General features: G+C 29.0%; 1 protein-coding gene across 2 annotated transcripts; it reads right to left on the bottom strand.

Moving 5' to 3' along the window:
• ZCF125 (P-loop containing nucleoside triphosphate hydrolases superfamily protein) lies at positions 1 to 7,117 on the bottom strand. Of its 2 annotated transcripts, none has more exons than XM_068619768.2 (18): positions 6,915 to 7,117; positions 6,739 to 6,828; positions 5,600 to 5,718; positions 5,390 to 5,503; positions 5,203 to 5,284; positions 5,040 to 5,107; positions 4,870 to 4,938; positions 4,641 to 4,783; positions 4,443 to 4,545; positions 4,273 to 4,353; positions 3,746 to 3,814; positions 3,615 to 3,674; positions 3,350 to 3,487; positions 2,888 to 3,181; positions 2,292 to 2,384; positions 1,710 to 1,862; positions 1,359 to 1,616; positions 1 to 485 (listed from the first exon to the last, which is right to left on the bottom strand). In XM_068619768.2, exons 1-18 carry the CDS (start codon positions 7,063 to 7,065, stop codon positions 135 to 137), a joined length of 2,436 nt encoding a protein of 811 aa, XP_068475869.1. In that variant the 5' UTR covers positions 7,066 to 7,117; the 3' UTR covers positions 1 to 134. The 2 variants fall into 2 exon arrangements, with proteins under 2 accessions (XP_068475869.1, XP_068475868.1); XM_068619767.2 differs by having other exon boundaries at positions 1,710 to 1,865; positions 6,915 to 7,116.
• Positions 7,118 to 17,666: the final 10,549 nt, after the last annotated feature.

Genomic DNA, 17,666 nt, shown 5'->3' with positions numbered 1-17,666 from the left:
AAATGAAAATACTTTTTTTTTATAGGTTATGATATCAGTACTAGCAAAGTACTGAAATAAATACAAACTTAAAAATCCTTGAATAAAAATACATGAACTGCTCAAGACTCAAATATTCACAACATATCTACTACTCACCCAAAAGATTTGGGCACTGAAATTGGAGTCTGGGTTCTCCATTTCTCAATTTTGGTCTTAAGATCACTATGAAAGGAAATGAGTGATTCCTGACGACTAGCAAAAGCTGCAGCAAACTGCTTAACTTCCCCTTCTAGATTTTTCCTTCTCAGCACTTCAGTATTTAAATCTTTCAAAACATTTTCTTTTTGGCTGGAAACCACTGATAGTTTCTCAGATGATTCAGAGAACTTTTGCAGCAAAGACTCTCTTTCGACCTTCAAAAGCTGTAACTCCCTTTCCATGCTTTCATATCTTTCACATAAATCCTCCTTTGAGTAAGCAGTTTCACCTCCCAAATCAGAGCCCTTTGTCACAAAAATTTAATTTAGGATAATCAAGAACAACCTACCATGCTTTGTCTCATTTTATGCTAGAATGCAGTTCTATATGTTCACCTATGGTAGTCTATAGAAATCTGAGTACACAGATTTGTGCATAAACTAAGGAAAAATATCTTGCAGACTGGGCTTCCTTCAGCCTGAGTTTTAATATCTCTCAACAATTCTCTTCAATGGCATTTGATTCTATAAAAAGCTAAAGAGAAATCAATACAAAAGTGATTTACCTGACTTTTTATTCCTACCCAATAGAAATTCCTAAGCTCTAACCACATTCAACAAGTTGACTTTGGTAATCCTAACTATTCATATGGACAAGCTAGCACAATATGAATCAAATCAACTCTTATACAGACTTGCTTCTAACAAAGAAAATGGAATCTTGTAATATTTCTAATTTTTGTCAATAGTAATTTCTCTAATATATTGCCATCATTTGATGACTAGTATAATAAAGAAAATAACATACAATTATAAATTCGAAGGGTATGTATATGTACTATTTGCAACAAGGAGACCATGAGGGGAACTGGTTAAACAACATTTTATTTCTAACAATTCTTATATCATACACATATTCCACAAGTAGAATAAATTAATCATAGATGATTTTTATCGTTTTAAAAACAGGACAATCCCGTGTAAAGCTATTATATATCTATAATTTCTTAATCATTTCCTCAATTTCAGCTACTGGACATGTGCCAGTCAAGGTTTCAGTTACTATTGTACTAATGGCAATGGAATTCTCAAAGAAGACAGGAGATGCCCTAAAAATAAGACAAAGAATAAAACCATGATTGATGATTGATATCTTGATATTTGTGAGCAGACAACTACCTTGTGTTCACACTGTTTCTTCTCCTGTCCTTCTGTTATTGAGCTTTTCCATAACTCCAGTGATGTAATTATATTGTCAATCCTCTCGCGAAACATTTTTTGTTGTCCATTGATTACAGTACAGTTTCCAGTGGAAGACCTTTGACTACCCATATTCACTGCAAAATGACCTTCCAAAGTTGCAAATAGATCAGCTCCAATTTCACTCACGGTTGAAAGTATCTTCTCAGTCGATAGTGTGCCACCCGATGCACATCTCTGTTTAGGACACAAGAGAAAAATACTTTAGTGTTTCTTGAAATGATCACGCAAAAAAAGTTCAAAAAGACTGATATAGTGCACTCATTCAACCTGCATTGCCAACAAAACCTCCTCAAAGCCATCTTTGAAATTTCCTACAGATTCAGATAACCCCAGAGGCAATTCATGAATTAGCTGTGTTTCTTGTTGATGTTTTGGTGCTTCGCTCATTAAGTGCTTGCTTGATGGCACTTCCTTTGAATGCTTCTGGATTCACACACGTAATTAACAGAGCCAACCATAATACCGATTTACAAAAAGAAGCTCAAACAGCAAATGCTAATAATACATAACATTATGCCGAACAATGACATGAGACGAATACAATGGTATCTCTTTAAATCTTATTAAAAAAGGAAGCTCAATATATTAGTATTTTATGGATGGTCGACTCTAAAGAAACCATGTTTTATATCTCTTATCAGTAGTTCAAAAATGGATATTTTATGGATGTTCAATATGTACAATTATCATAATTGTAATTTGTAACACCATACTGGAAGAATTCTCCCCTTTTATTCATAAATCAAGTTGCACAATATTTTTAGTGATCTTCTAGATTGATCACAATTCTATAGTCAAAATTAAAGTTTCACAAATGTGATTGAGATAGGATATCTATCAGATACTGACCTCGAGTTCATTTATCCTTTCTTTAGCTAGTTCTAGTTGTCTCCTCAAATCTTGAATCTCTTGTTCATACTTCTCAATTTCACTAGTACAACCCTGACAAACACAGGTCAAACGAAACTAAGTAACAACTGCCAAAAGAAATGCATCATATACTACTTAATAAAAAAAATATACTGATATCATAATCATAATATGCATTAATTAAAAGCCACGCGCAAGCCACGGCCGTAAACTTACTGAACATTTGAACTACAAAAATGGTTTGCACAAATTCCAGTTTTGGTAAAACCTTTTAACACATGATCATGATCAAGCGAGTCTATAATTGTTGAATACCGTTTGGCCAAAATGGTGAAATCAACAAGAATACAACAACGGAAATTTTGCAAAATCCATCAACCAAACAAAGTAAAAATATAATCTCCACCATGTATGTCTAGACACAGACTTCTCTTGTATCTTCAGTTATGGAGGACAACCAGTGCAAACAGAATAGCGCTACCATTTTCTTTATTTTTTTCCCTTTGGGGGAAGATGTGGATGGATGCGAAACAATAGAAATGCAAGAGCACATAAAACAATACATATGTACTCACAGGAGTTGTATCAATTGTTGGGAATGACTGAACTTTTCTGTTGGTGGGAGGAGTAGTTTGAAGGGAATCAAGGTCTGCAACATAACCGTTGTTCATTTTCAACCACATATCTTCATCAGCCACGTTAGAGAAAGCATCTGGAAGGGGGCTTTGATCTGGCAACGTTGAATACTTTGATCGTCTGACTACAAAAGCACTGGGATCTGCCTTCGGAGATTTGAAAATATCTCCTTGAGATATACTACCAATATCACTGTACTCTTCCATAAATCCGTGCCTCAAAAATCCCGGTCCCTAATGAATAAAATGGTTAAAATATCAGGAAAAGTGAGAATGAAAATCATGCTAACTATAACGCGGTACAGAAAGGAAAACTGTGAATTGTTCCAATGCGAAAAAAAGTGATTATGCAATTCAGTTTAACATACAGATATAATGATCATTCAGATAAACGAGGTTCACCTGACTGTCGTTCGTCCCACAGTCTGAGAAAGATTTCGTAGTAGAATTATCAAAATTCATCCGTTCCCTAATCCATTGATTACGTGATTTCCTCTCCTCTTGCAGTTCCATTTCAAGTTTCCCACGCTCCATTTCATACTGTACAGTGAGATATAAGCAGATAGTTAATTAATTAATACAAAAAGATAGAACAGAGTTCATGGTAATGCTTTAGAATGAACTCTAACTATGCATAGTGCGTAGGAATTTGAGAGTTCAGACCTACCTTCAGCAAATCGTTCCTGAGATTAAGAATCTGTTGCTCGAGCACCTCAGCATGGGATCCCTGAAAAGAAACTTTTATTATGTAACATTTTCTTATTTTGAATGTACAGATTATCATCAGGAGAAGATTACCTGAAGCTTCTTACGCAGTTCCTCTATCTCTAATTGTTGCCGTTTTAACAAGGCAGCATCCGTCAATATCTGTAAAATTTCTGTTGTCAAGACACAGTCGCCAAATATAGGCTAGAAACAAGTACAGATGCACATGAAAGCACACGCTATGCGCATATAGCTATCTTCGAAGGAATTGAAGATTTATTATTGAAGTACCTATGTTAACTATTCCCTGAGGAAAACAAGTAAAATGTAGAGAAAAGTTCAGGCTTGACCCAATTCACTCTAGTCTGCTAATACCCTGTCGGGCAAGTCTTACCAGTATGTATAAAACGCATGCCCAGTAAGATGAGCACGGTGGAAACTTACGATTGTAAAACGTTAACATTTCACAATTAATGGTACCGAGGACTACATATTCACGTACACAGCCTACACCGACTTCATATTCAACAAGCAACATGAAACTTTAAGGAGATAAAATAAAATTTAACAGGGTAAAAGTTATAAGATAGTAAACTTCAAGTACATAAAAATACACAGACCTCATTCACTTGAACGCAATTTGTGATGCGTTTGGCTCTACTGGCAAACTGAAGAGTTCCCCTTGATTCTTCAATGTGAATCTGAATGGATTAACGAATATTGGTATTAAAATATTGTCGATCTCAAGAAGATGAAAAGAGCAACGTATAATCGAAATCACAGCCTCTACCTCTTCTGGTGCTATAGTGCAAATAATTGACGTTTTGGCATTACCACCAAGAGCAGGTTGGAGTATACGAGTTAATTTACTATCACGATAAGGGATATGCCCCCTGCCATAAAACAAAAAGGGGCGGAGCATTATTATCTTCTAAAAAGCTCCCAAAATTAAAATATTGCACAGGAGGCAGGGCAAATAACTATATACCTTTGTTTCGAACCCTCACTTAGTTTGTTGATAACATTTCCCAAAACCATCAAGCTCTTGTTAATGTATTTTCCTTCTTTTAAACGTACTCCATCAGCTCCAGTCTTGGCAATCCTTTCAGAACCAGCTAGATCTACTAAATTCTAATTCCACAAACTCCACAATAAGCATGCGAATCACTAGTAAGAATTTCTTATATACAAGGAAAGTGTGAGAAAAGAATACAAACCAAGACTGAAACTCGAACAACATCATTAATTGAACAATCATTGGAATCCTTCCCTTTGCTTTCAATCACCTGCATATTTCATTTCAACAAATCATTTAGGTAGGAGTAATCTTATGAGGAAAGGTTTTCTGAGAAACATAAGTATCGCAAATAAAAAGTTTGAGGGATACCATTCTAAATATTGTATGCGATCTGCTACTCCTTACATTCATATTTGTCTCACCAAAATGTCTGTTAACTGTAAAAATATCAAAGAACAATCATCAACTTAAGCATGCATATACGTTCAAACTTCAGAGAAAATTATAAGAATGTATCAGTATAAATACAAACCTTCCCCTGCTTTAATGAGATCCAGCACTTGTTCAGCATTATTTACAATTTCCTCTTTCAGCCCTGAAACAAATACTCCACGCTGGCAAAAATTAAAATACAAAAGTCAGCCCATTTATACCATACATTTTCTATAGTGTGAACGCACATCAAATTTTGAAAAGAATGCATATAGCAACTACGCAACCTCCAAACTCTCGTGAATTTGCAATTTCTGATTTTCAACAACAAGAAGGTCATTAATTTCTTCGTTGTAGATCTCCATATACGAAACTCGTATCAGAAACTCTCGATCAGACATCTGAGGCACCGAATTGGATGAACCAAACATCAACTTTACATAAATAACCACAAACTTAACACACTGAAACAATCTCGTACTAAGTACTAAACCTACCGTCTCAATTGTCCCAAATATGTCTCCAACTGCCCGAGGAATCACTCCCGCGTCAGTTTCAGAACCATTCATGGTGAAAGTCTTGCCACTACTGGTCTGCCCGTACGCAAATGCAGTTCCTGAGCATAGCATGCGACATGATCTCAACAAATCAACATTCACATTTAGAAATTACAAAAAATTAATTACAACACTAGTGTTTGGATTTTCGTAGCATCTTCCAAAAGCACATTGAAATACTAGTAATTTTAAGTAAATGTTTAGACGTTTAGTCCGTTGAAATTTTGATTATTATTTGAAACAATTGAAAAGAAAACTAGATAATGACACTTGGTTTTAGAATAAAATATCTAAACATAAAATCAATTCATTTCAAAATTAACTTTACGTTAAGCTATTCACTTAGTTGCTGTAGTTATCCTTATTTTAGGTTAAGTAAATGATCAGACGTTTAGTCCATTGAAAAATTGATCATTGGTTGAAAGAATTGGAAAGAAAACTTGATAATGAGACTTGTTCTTAAAGAAAAATGTCTAAACATAAAATCACTTCATTTCAACTTAACATAGTTGCTGTAGTTATCCCTATTTTAACTTTAGTTCTCTACTGGTACATTATAAACTTTAGTAAACACAATCTTTATAGTGGTGACACAATAGTGCCAATAAACTTGACTAGAATAGACTCTAAATAACTCTCGGATCATCTTAATAAGTAGATTTATCTCTATTTCAACCTCATAAATCCAGCTTGTCACATGAGTATGACCCTCATTTATATATTATAATTTAGTCTTAGTCTTATCTAGGATTCCTAACACTACGCAACCACAGCATACCATAAATCTTACAATCCATTACCTTAACCATTCTTGAGATTTCCAAAAACTACAAAAATTCTACCTAAATTTCTAACTACTGTAATAATCACCCTTAATCTTTTAAAAATGTCGGAGAAGTTTGTGTAATTTCACGAATCCTTGGAATGATGGGTGCAATTTGCTTTAAATCTTAATCCAGCATTGTTTACTTGGTTACCAGTTGAGCTAAGCTAAGACCAAGACGAATATCATAACTAAAATAATAAAAATAACAATGAGCAGTAAATGCGAGAAAAGAACGAGAATCGAATTTGGATACCGTTGAAGCCATCGAGCGCGGCGTGGATGATGTCCTTGGCGAGGAGCTCGTAAACGTTAGCATTGGTGCTTCTTTCGTCGAATATGTGATCTGAAAGAGTGAGGAATGGAAAATTGGAGAGTAAATTTGAAAACAAAACGGAGAGGTGAAAGAAATTGACGATGACAGTGACGTACCGAAAGCGTGAGAAGAGGCAGAGAGAGGAGTGCCGTGGATCTTGTGAAGAGATATGCGGTTATCTTCGACCTTCCAGAAGGTTCCAGCGGCGGAGGAGGAGTCTTCGGACACCAGAGGACGGAGGCGAACGGCGACGCAGATCTTCTCCATTTTGCTGCTTTTCTCACTGATTCTGTTCTGCAATGCAAAAGCGGGCTACGACCCTTTTCTCTTTCTTTTACTACATTTGAATTTCTGTGCATTGACGGAAACACCCTTGTGAATCGCGGCCCAACCGTTGAATTTAATTTCTGGACCTTCGCACAAGTGGGCCAACCAGGAGCGTCTTTGTCTTGTCTCTCGGCCTTCAAAACATGCCATAAGATGAAAAATGAGAAAATAAATAACAAATAAAATAATAAAACTTGTTCAATTAAAAAATAAAAATGTTTATTATCATTTATGTATTATTATTTATTATTGTTAATTTTATTAATTCTTCTTATTTATTATTAAAATTTTATTTTTACTATTAAATAATGTTTATTATATTTCTTCATTTAACAAGAACATTTTAAGAAGAGAATTAAAAGAGACTTTTTGTCTTTTAATCACGTGAATGAATAATAATGTAATTCGACAAATACATTAATCTGAATTTTAATTTCAAAATTTTAGCAATTTTTCTGCCATTTCATAATTTCAAGAAAAAAAACCTCTTACGTTTCTAATTCATTATGAAATTAATTAGCAGAATCTTCATCAATCAAACTACTGTACAAATTCTCTAAAATAAATAAAAACATAACTAAATTTTAATATCAATGTAATTCCACGTTTCCCCTTTTCTTTTCGTGCATCCAAACCAACAACTAGTGTTTGTATAAATTTATGAGTGGGTCTTTTTAAACTTTTATTGAAAAAAAAACTACTTATGTTAATTATAAAAGTACATATTATAAAATTTCACTTATTTATTTAAACTTTAAAAAAAGTAAAAGTTTAAAAGATAGAGATAAAAGCAACTTATTATCTTATAAAAAAATCTAGAGTGAAAAACTAATCATTACTATACAAAATTAATTTTTATTTAATAATTTTATAATGTCTATTTGATAAAAAAAATATCATGTTTCTAGATTATTTAAAAAGTCTTTTTGTTTGACATGGCAATATTTGGTTAAGTAAATATAATAATACATTTGTGTTTGTATTATTGTATTAAAATCATATATTTATTTACTTTTCTTATTTATTAAGCAAGACGTCTTGCATAAAATGTTAAATTTATAAGATTTTGAAAAGATAAACTAGAATCATACCACTTCACCACTGCACTCAGTGATCAGCATTGAATTATTTGCTTTCAAAACAGGAAGTAATGAGATTATTAATTAAAAAGTTATACTTTTATATTTTAAAAGCTAAAAATAAGTCTGCAAGATTTTATCTTTGTAAGTTTAAGAACATAAACCTTTCGAAAAAAACTCAAGTTACATTATAATTTCTATATTTACTTATTTAGATATAATTAAGTTTATATTTTGTTTGATAGATTAATTAAACAAGGTTTTTAATTTTTAAATAGAATATCGTGATTTACATCTTAATTTATATTTTCCACCCAAAAGGTAAATTAGTAAATAGTTATTACGAGGACAATTCATTGTATATAAGTGGGTGTAAACCTCACTCTATGAACCGGTTTTATAGGATTGAGTTAGGCTTAAAGTTCACTTCGTAATATGGTATCAGAACCATTTAAAAACTTATCATAGCGAGTGTTTGTTAAACTTAAAGTTCACTTCTTTCGTAATAATTCTATCTTATCCATTAGAAAGATGAATCATTCATCCTAATAAATAATCCAAAATAATTTTTGTGTTGAATGTTTTTTTTGAACTAAAGTTATGGTATTGTCAATGGGTCTAATCTAAGTTTCTAGGTCAAAAGATGACACCTCTTTATTTACTCTTTCCTACCAAACAACCATTTCTTCTGAGTTCATAAAACTTGCTTGTGAAGAAATAATGGGAAAAATAGAAGAAGACAACTAGGAAACATAAAATGGAAGAAAAAAGAGCACATGGTGAATTTAGTAAGATAATAATATTTGTAAACGCTCACCCAATTACACACTTAGTTTTGTATGAGTGTTTCTACTAAAGTTTTTCTTAATTTTTTAATATCACGACACTGATTCTTTGTGGATTTCATGGGGGCTACAAATCTCAATTCCAAATTGATTCTTTGCATTTGTATAAAAAAAACAACTAATCATCAAAAGGTGATGTAACTTTGCTATGGGGACTTGACTTCGATGTGCATCTCCATCTTTGTTATCCAAATCAATGATTGATATTAGGAAACACCAATAAATAGATAAATAATAGATAGATTAAGTTGTTTTAAGAGTAACTTTTTTTAAAAAAATATCTTTTTCTTAATTTGATAGGTTGAAGTTAAACTACTTGCCACAACCAAACAATTTAAAATAAATAAATAACTAGATTAATAAAATTTATCTTAAAAACCTTTAACTCAACAATTGACTAATACCACTTATGGATCTTTCAAGGAGGAATTTGCTAGGAAGATTCCACAAAAATGAGACTTAAACTAAATAGGGGATTAACACCACGTCAAACCCAAAATATTAAGATAATGAGTTTGTGAGTCTTCTCTATTATATTTTATTCAGTTTTCTCATTTCTACCAGACTTAGACTCACACTTGATTACCCAAAAGCTACAATATTTTTTTGACTAAGTTGAAAGTAAGTCAAGAAATTATCACCTATAACTAATTAACCACATGTTCTGCCATTGCTAGACATCCAAAAGTTGGACTGTAGTAGTTCACATGAGTTTGTGTAAAATAAATAAAGACTAAAAGCATTATTAAGAGGGGATGAATTGGTTTAAAAAAAAGACCTTCCAAAATTCTAAGGAAAGATTTTGTTAAACAATTGATGATAAAAGAAATTAAATGCACTATTCAATGAACATTAAGAACAACAAAGAATTTAAGATAATGAGAAAAACATGAAACACAAAAACACAAAAAAAAAATTGTATACTAGTTCGATTATTCTCAAATCTATATCCAGTTAATAATCCAAACAACTTGAGATGAATTTTTGAACACTCTTTAAGAATATTTACAAAGCTAATAAAAACACACTCAATTACCTATAACAACACACCAAACACGGATGCAAAGTTACCAATACAACATATAAATAAAAGGAAAAATATCACCTAAAATATAACATATTTACCGTGAAACCTATAGCATGATCACCATTCTTGATGAATCTTGAGCACTTCTCTTTCAAACAAGATATAATGAGTAACACTTTCAGAAAATAACAAAACTCTCTTATTTGAGAAGTATGGAATTATTGCAAATGAAGGAGAGAGATTCCTTTTTAAAAGATTTTATGGAAACTAATTGTTATAATCAATTATAATTAAACATAATTGATTAGTATGTTCTTAATACAACTCGTAAAACATTTTGAACTAGGATAATTAGTTATTCATTATTCATAATCGATTATCCGATAAAGCCAACATATTTGGATTTACCAGACATAATCAATTATTCACTGTTAAAAATCGATTATCTACGAGAATAAGTATCTTAGATTTAGTTGACATAATCGATTATTCACTCTTCATAATCGATTATCTATAAAATTGAGTGAAATTTAGATTTGGTCTAACTTGAAATAATTTATTATAAACTTAGAAAGATAGTAAAACCAGCTTTTAAATGCAAAAATGCTCAATATATTTTTAAGATTGATTTATGTTTTACATTTTGACCATACTAAGATAATAAGTGATGAAGAAAAACCATCAACAAAAGATGTATGTATCATGAAATCAACACATCATATTTTGTCATGCTTTATTAAAAATTTGAATTTTTCAATTTAGGATAATATAATGTTGATTTTGTTGCTATTAATTACTAATTCGATTAAGTTATGTGAAAATTGGTTGATATTAATTTGTGGTGCATAGAATTCATAATATTACTTTAATTATTTTTAAGCTAATTTTGCGAATATTACTTAAATTTAAAAATCTTAAAAAAAGTTTACTTTAATAGTTAAATTAATTACTTAACATATTTATTGATTTAGTCTTACTATTAATTTGAAATTCATATTTTAAAAATTATTTTTATTGGTTTACTATTTAAGAATAATTTTATTTTGAGTAACATTACTTAGTAAATAATGTCACATTATTTACTTTTATTTATAATTTTTTAAACATATAACATAAACATTTTATATAAGTTAGTTTTTATATTATATATCAAATTTGTAATGTCATACCCAAAACAGCAACATCGACACATAAAAAGATCTTCCTAATCAAATAAACAATCTTCCTTTCATTAAAACCAGATGTACCTGATTCTACATACCTCTTATCTAGCTAAGACACAAAACCAATTTCAAATTCGTGCAACAACTACAACAACAATTTTACAACAGGTATATGTAAATGTAATAATCATTTTGTCACTTTCCAAGCCCTAACAACTAGTAGCATATGACCCATTTGAACTCCTACTAGCCACAAAGAACTTGTATGCCACATGTTCCAGTCCAAGATGAACTTAAATGTCCCACTTTCTGCATCCACAACAAGCAACTTCTCTCTCAAACTTGCAAGACAAAAAAAAACTTCCTATACAATTTGGAAGGTGTTAGCATTTTACATATAAAAACAAGTAATCGTTATATAATGCTATTTTTTCCTAATTACAAAAGTTCTTAGACATTTCTTTGGACACAAAATCCAATCGTAGGAAAAATTAGCATTAGAAATTTTATTTGATATCCAAACCCATACATTCAATTGTGTCATATCAAACATTCATAGATTATCTATTTTTTCTTGCTTGAAGATAATATTTTTTTTTTCTAAACCCCGTCTTATTTGTGATTTTGGATACTAAAATTACACTAAAATTTTGTTTTCCGATGTCAAATTCTAGGAAAGGCTTGGTGATTTTATTTTTTTTTGGCTATTAGTAGGAGATTGAGGAAGAAGAGTGCAAAAAATATAATAAAATAATTTTAAAAAAATTGTATGTAGAAAATTGATTTAAAAATGTGAAATAAAACTGGGGAGAATAAAATTGAAATGGCTTGAGGAAAAAAATTGAAAATTATGTGTGGTGGAATATAAATTGGTCTTCTAGAAAATTAAAATTAAAATTTAAAAATCGAAGGAGATTAAAAAAATTTGTGGGTGTTTATGGCTATTGGTGAATTAAAAGTTTGAAAGGATTTTGAAAAATACAGTGCCAAATATAAAATGGAAAAAAAAATATGTACTGAAATTTTTGTAATTATCACTACAAGCAAATCATTAAATAGAAACCAATTTTAGAGACAAAAAATAATTAATTGTTATAGTGACTAAATTAGAAACCATTTTATAGACTAAAAAGAAATTGGTAGTTAAAACCTTAGTTGTTAATTAGATAACCAAAAATTTAGTTAGTCACTAAAATAGTTTATAATTTAGTCATTATATCAACTAATTTTTTTTTTTCTAAAATTAGTTTCTATTTCATAATTTTCTTGTAGTGTATATTGAAGAAGGAAGACGTTATTTCCAAAAAAAATATAACAAAAACAAATTATTTCCCCCATACATTATTTTTTATTTTTCTCTATCTCTCATACAAATAAAAAAAAAACCCAAATTTTAATTCAATTTTTAATACATTTTTTACTACAAAACATTTTTTCTTTTACTTTTTCCATTGTTTAAATATACAAATTACATACATAAATTGTTATTCGTTTTACATTTACTACATCACAATTTCTACCTACAATTTTTTAATTCACTTGGGGATTTTATTTTCCCTTTGTACTACTTACCCGTTATTTCTTCTGATCTTCTTCATCTCTCATTTTATCATTGTGGTTGAAAAGTGCGCAATTTTTATTTTACAAATTACATATAGATTGTATGGCTGATGAGTAGTGTATCCTTAATATTATAACATTTTTTTTTTTTTTTTACAGCAATAACAAAAATATATAAATGCGAACCACTTTAAGGGTGAATCAACCCTTATACATACAAAGACCAGCATCTATCTGTAACCACCAGACAAACAAGCATAAACATTGTTCATACTAAAAATCCAAAATACATTAGGCAATCAGTCGTATACAAACCAAAGGTTCCAAACACCAACTGAAAAAGGGAACCGACGTATATCGGAATTTTGCAGAGATCCAAGACCAAACATTAGTTTGCATCAAAGTACAGATTTACTTCAATATAATCTTATTATTATGTGTTTGTCATTTGTTCTAATTTATGTTATATTGTTACATTTAACTACCATTATGAATTAAGAAATATTTAATAAATATAAATTTGGGTTGAAGAACACTTATTTAAAATATCATTGTTTTTCATGTTTTAGTCTTTATTTTTTTAATGAAACAATTCATGTTTAAAATCTCAAAGTAAAATTAATTGATTTTTTTTTTCAATTATACATCTATAAAAAACCTCTCTCACTAATTATTTTAGATTTTCTTATATTTAAGAGAGAATGATGCGTAGAACACATCAATGTTAATATCTAATTCTTAACCTATGAACATATGAATCTCTTTGAAACTCTATCTTCTTAAAAATAATATAGATGACAGCTGTAGTTATATATAGTTATAAAGTTACTTTAATGTTTAAATGAACAAAAAGAATATAATGTGTATGATATTAATTTAGAAGCTGCTTTGTTAGTGGCCAAGGAAAAAACACTATCCTTATAATAAGATAACTCATCTCTTTAATGAGATGAAAATTGTAAGAACTTTTTTTTTATGATCCACATAATCCATGAATGTGATTGATTTGTTATTGGACAAATACTAATGAAGAATGAAAGATTTGACAAAAATATCAAAAGATAACATAAAGTTTATGTCTTATAGTTCCTCAACTTTAATTAATGATGTTACTACTCCTTTTCAAATTGATTGTATGTGAAAGTTAATGTTTTTTTTTGTTGTAATAAAATTTATCTCTGTCTGAAAAAAAAAAATAAAAGAAAAGTAAAATTTAGGATAAAAGATGATATCTGTTCTCTTTTATGAACAAATCTCCTTAGAAATGAGTTGGTATCTTCTTCAAAGTTATTATTTCAGATGAAAAGCTTTAAAGGGTTGCATGAGGCATGATAAGGTTGAAGGATATATCTGTACCTTGCTTTAGAAGGAGTGGGATGTATCTTTAATCAAAGGGCACAGTAGAAAAAATTGATGTATTAATTTATAATAATAATTTATTATCATTAAAGTTTTATTATTAGTTTATAAACAATAGAAAATAAGTTATCATGTGAAATTTTATATTAAGTGATAGTTGCATAATCGATGGATGAACTACGTATAAATTAAAAATAAGTCTTTGGATTTAAATAAAAAAACAATTTTGTTGACATATATTTGTTTGGTCAATATCCAGACTTATCATTATAAGTAACTAAATACTCGAATAAATATATAGTACAGAAAAAATAAATTAAGAGAAAGTTGTATATGGTGTGATATTAATACGAGAATTAACTATGGAAATGAATGTTTTTCTGTGGTTAGTTTGGTTGTTCTTTAGATAATCATGTAGGCGTTTCGTGGTAGGAGTATGGTAAGGTGTTTTGTTCTTTTATGTATAAGGGTTGAACCACCCCTGAAGTGGTTCCCATTTATTTATTTTTTATCGCCAATAAAAAAAATGAAAATGAGTGTTAATTTAAAGTCCATAAACATGAAAGTTCAACTCAGTCTTATAAATAAATTGACCAACATTATACATATATACATTTATTAATATTATTTATCACATTCAACTATTATATATCAACATTAACTTTAACTTTGGAATGTCTTATTTTTTGCGAATACTCTCTAACCAAGATCTAATATCGAGATCAAACACGAAAGACAATTCACTCCCAGTTTAAAACATTATTAACTTGTAAATTTCACAAAATATTTTTTTTAATTATTTAAAAAAACAATAAAATTGTTATCCGTAAAAGAATATCTTTAATTACTTATCTATCCAAGAATCATAATCTGAATTAATCAATTTAACACGGAGTAAATAAATTTATCCACGAAATATTGATAATTAATTGAAATAGTTTATGTTCTTGTGATAAAATATATATATATATATATATATATATATATATATATTATAAAATAAATTTAAATTTAATTAATTTTACAAGAATGATTTATAAGAGAAAGATGGTTCTGTTTATATATTTTAAATTAACTTTTTTTCTAATTAAAGTACTTTCTCTAATTAATATATATATTAAAATTTGCCCCATCTATCCAATCTCTCTAAGGTAGATATGTTTAGCTGTTCCACCTTTTCTTCATATGTAAATCCATTTTACTTTTATTGAATTTTAAAAAGTTAACTTTAGAAAACATTGAACAAATGCAACTTTTGGTTCCATCTATAGATTCTTTATGTCAAAGACTTAATATTGGTCCAAGTTTTATGATTTGTATAAGAGAAATATAATATTTTGTGAAACATAAATTTAAACCAATTAGATTATATATACACCTTTATTTAATTAGACTCGTTTATTAATTTGTGAAACATGTCCGAGTTTTATTGTATAAATAAAGAATATTGAATAACATTTTCTTATGTTTTCGGATGAAAAAAATTGGATTAGATCACTTACTAATCACTGTGTTAAGAAGATAATAATGACGATGATTAGGGATGACCATCATTTTCAATCAATTTTGACTATCAAAATCAATCTCAATTGTCCACTATTAGTAATTCAATAAAAAGTTTATGTCTTTAAACCCAAAAATTATCAAATGATTCTCTCAATCAATCAATGTACACACACACAAAAAAAAGTTATGCATTAAATTTATATTATTTTTTCTGTTAATTATATCATAAAAAATTATATAACATATTATGATCTTCTATTTTAATGACTTATTCTATAACTATAAATACTTTTAGAGTAATTTTGTAGAAGTTAAAATTATCTTAATTTAAAAATTTATTTTTAAAAAAAAAAACACTACAAGAAAATCATGAAATAGAAACCAAAATAATTAGTTTCAATATTAACTAAATTAGAGACCATTTTAGAAACTAAGAAAAAAATTGGTTTCTAAATTAGTTTCTATTATTGTTAAATAGTTTCTAAATTGGTATCTAATTAGCAACCAAGGTTTTAACTACCAATTATTTAATTTCTAAATTTGGTCTCTAAAACCTTAGTTACTAATTAGATACCAATCTAGAAACGATTTAACAATAATAAAAACTAATTTAGAAACCAAAATTTTTATTAGTTTCTAAAATGATCTCTAATTTAGTTACTATTGCAACTAATTATTTTGGTCTCTAAAAATTGGTTTCTATTTCATAATTTTCTTGTAGTGAAAGTATAGGAAATAATTTTTACAAATTAATTTAAGATATGAAAAAGTAGTGTAAACGTATATTTCTAAAAAACAGAAAAATAGTTCAAGTTTCTATTTACATTCAACTCTTATCTTTTTATAGGATAACTCGTTTTTAAAAAAGTGAAGTGATACATGAACTGAAATATAAAGTTTTATTGAAACAATCGAAATATATAAGCACTTAAAATAAACTTTTAATTCGATGAACATGGTTTGATTGTTGTTGGCAATATCACATTACTATGAAACTATTTTTCACATAACTTCATTTCTTTTGAGAAAAAGAAAGTAAAGTAATTAGGAGTTGTTCACATGTGGGGGGTCCTCTATGACCTCATTGCCAAAATTTTGGCCACACCTCTCTTTTCCTTTTTATAATCACCTTTTTCTAGGGCAACTTTCTTTATTTTCTTTTTCCTTTTTTCTCATATAATATTTTATTTTTTTCTAATATATAATAATTTCTTTTTGGACATGGCAGAAGGCATGATCAACCAAATATCTTCCTCCACTCCATCTCATAGTCAAATCAACATTTCAATACACCACTTCACCATTATCCAAATCCAAAACACACACACAAAAAATTACATAATTTTAATAATTTTTTATGAAGAAATTCTGATTTTTTTAAATATTTTTTTTTTTCAATTGAAGGTTTGAATTTTACTCACGTCTAAGTTTTTTTCAACTAGTTTTTCGTTTTCTGATTGGCGTTTCGTTCTGTAATCGTTTTATTGGGATGTTGGAGGTTAACTTGTGTCATGTTATTGTCAGAATATATCAGGAGTTGTTTTGTTTCTGAAATGATGGAAAGGTATTATACGATTAGATTGTTCATACTTTTTTTAAGAGTTGAATCACCTGATTCTTGTTTATATATTCTTTATTATTAATAAAAAAACATTATATATATATATATATATATATTCTTCTAAGATTCCCATAGAGAGTCAAATAATTGTCACTCACCACTCTCATTGATTTGTGCACTAATGAATCTCTTACAAATGTAATTACAAAAGCTATACCTAAGACAAAACAAAGTGGCAACGACCAAAAAATAGACACCCTACAAATCTCTCTACGTTCCTCTTCCAACAACGTGGGGTTTCTCGAAACCACCACATGCATGTGTATATATATTAATCTCCAAAATTATAATAAAAGAAGAAAAAAAGGTTCACGAAATTATAGAAAAGCTTAATTTCTGACTTTAACACATGCACCCAACACAAATTTGATGTTGGGGGTA

The sequence above is a fragment of the Phaseolus vulgaris genome, chromosome 1 (assembly GCF_051622355.1).
Source record: "Phaseolus vulgaris cultivar YP4 chromosome 1, ASM5162235v1, whole genome shotgun sequence".
NCBI classification, from domain to species: domain Eukaryota; kingdom Viridiplantae; phylum Streptophyta; class Magnoliopsida; order Fabales; family Fabaceae; genus Phaseolus; species Phaseolus vulgaris.
Note: the sequence above shows the minus strand (reverse complement) of the source record. Positions and strands in the feature narration are given on the sequence as shown.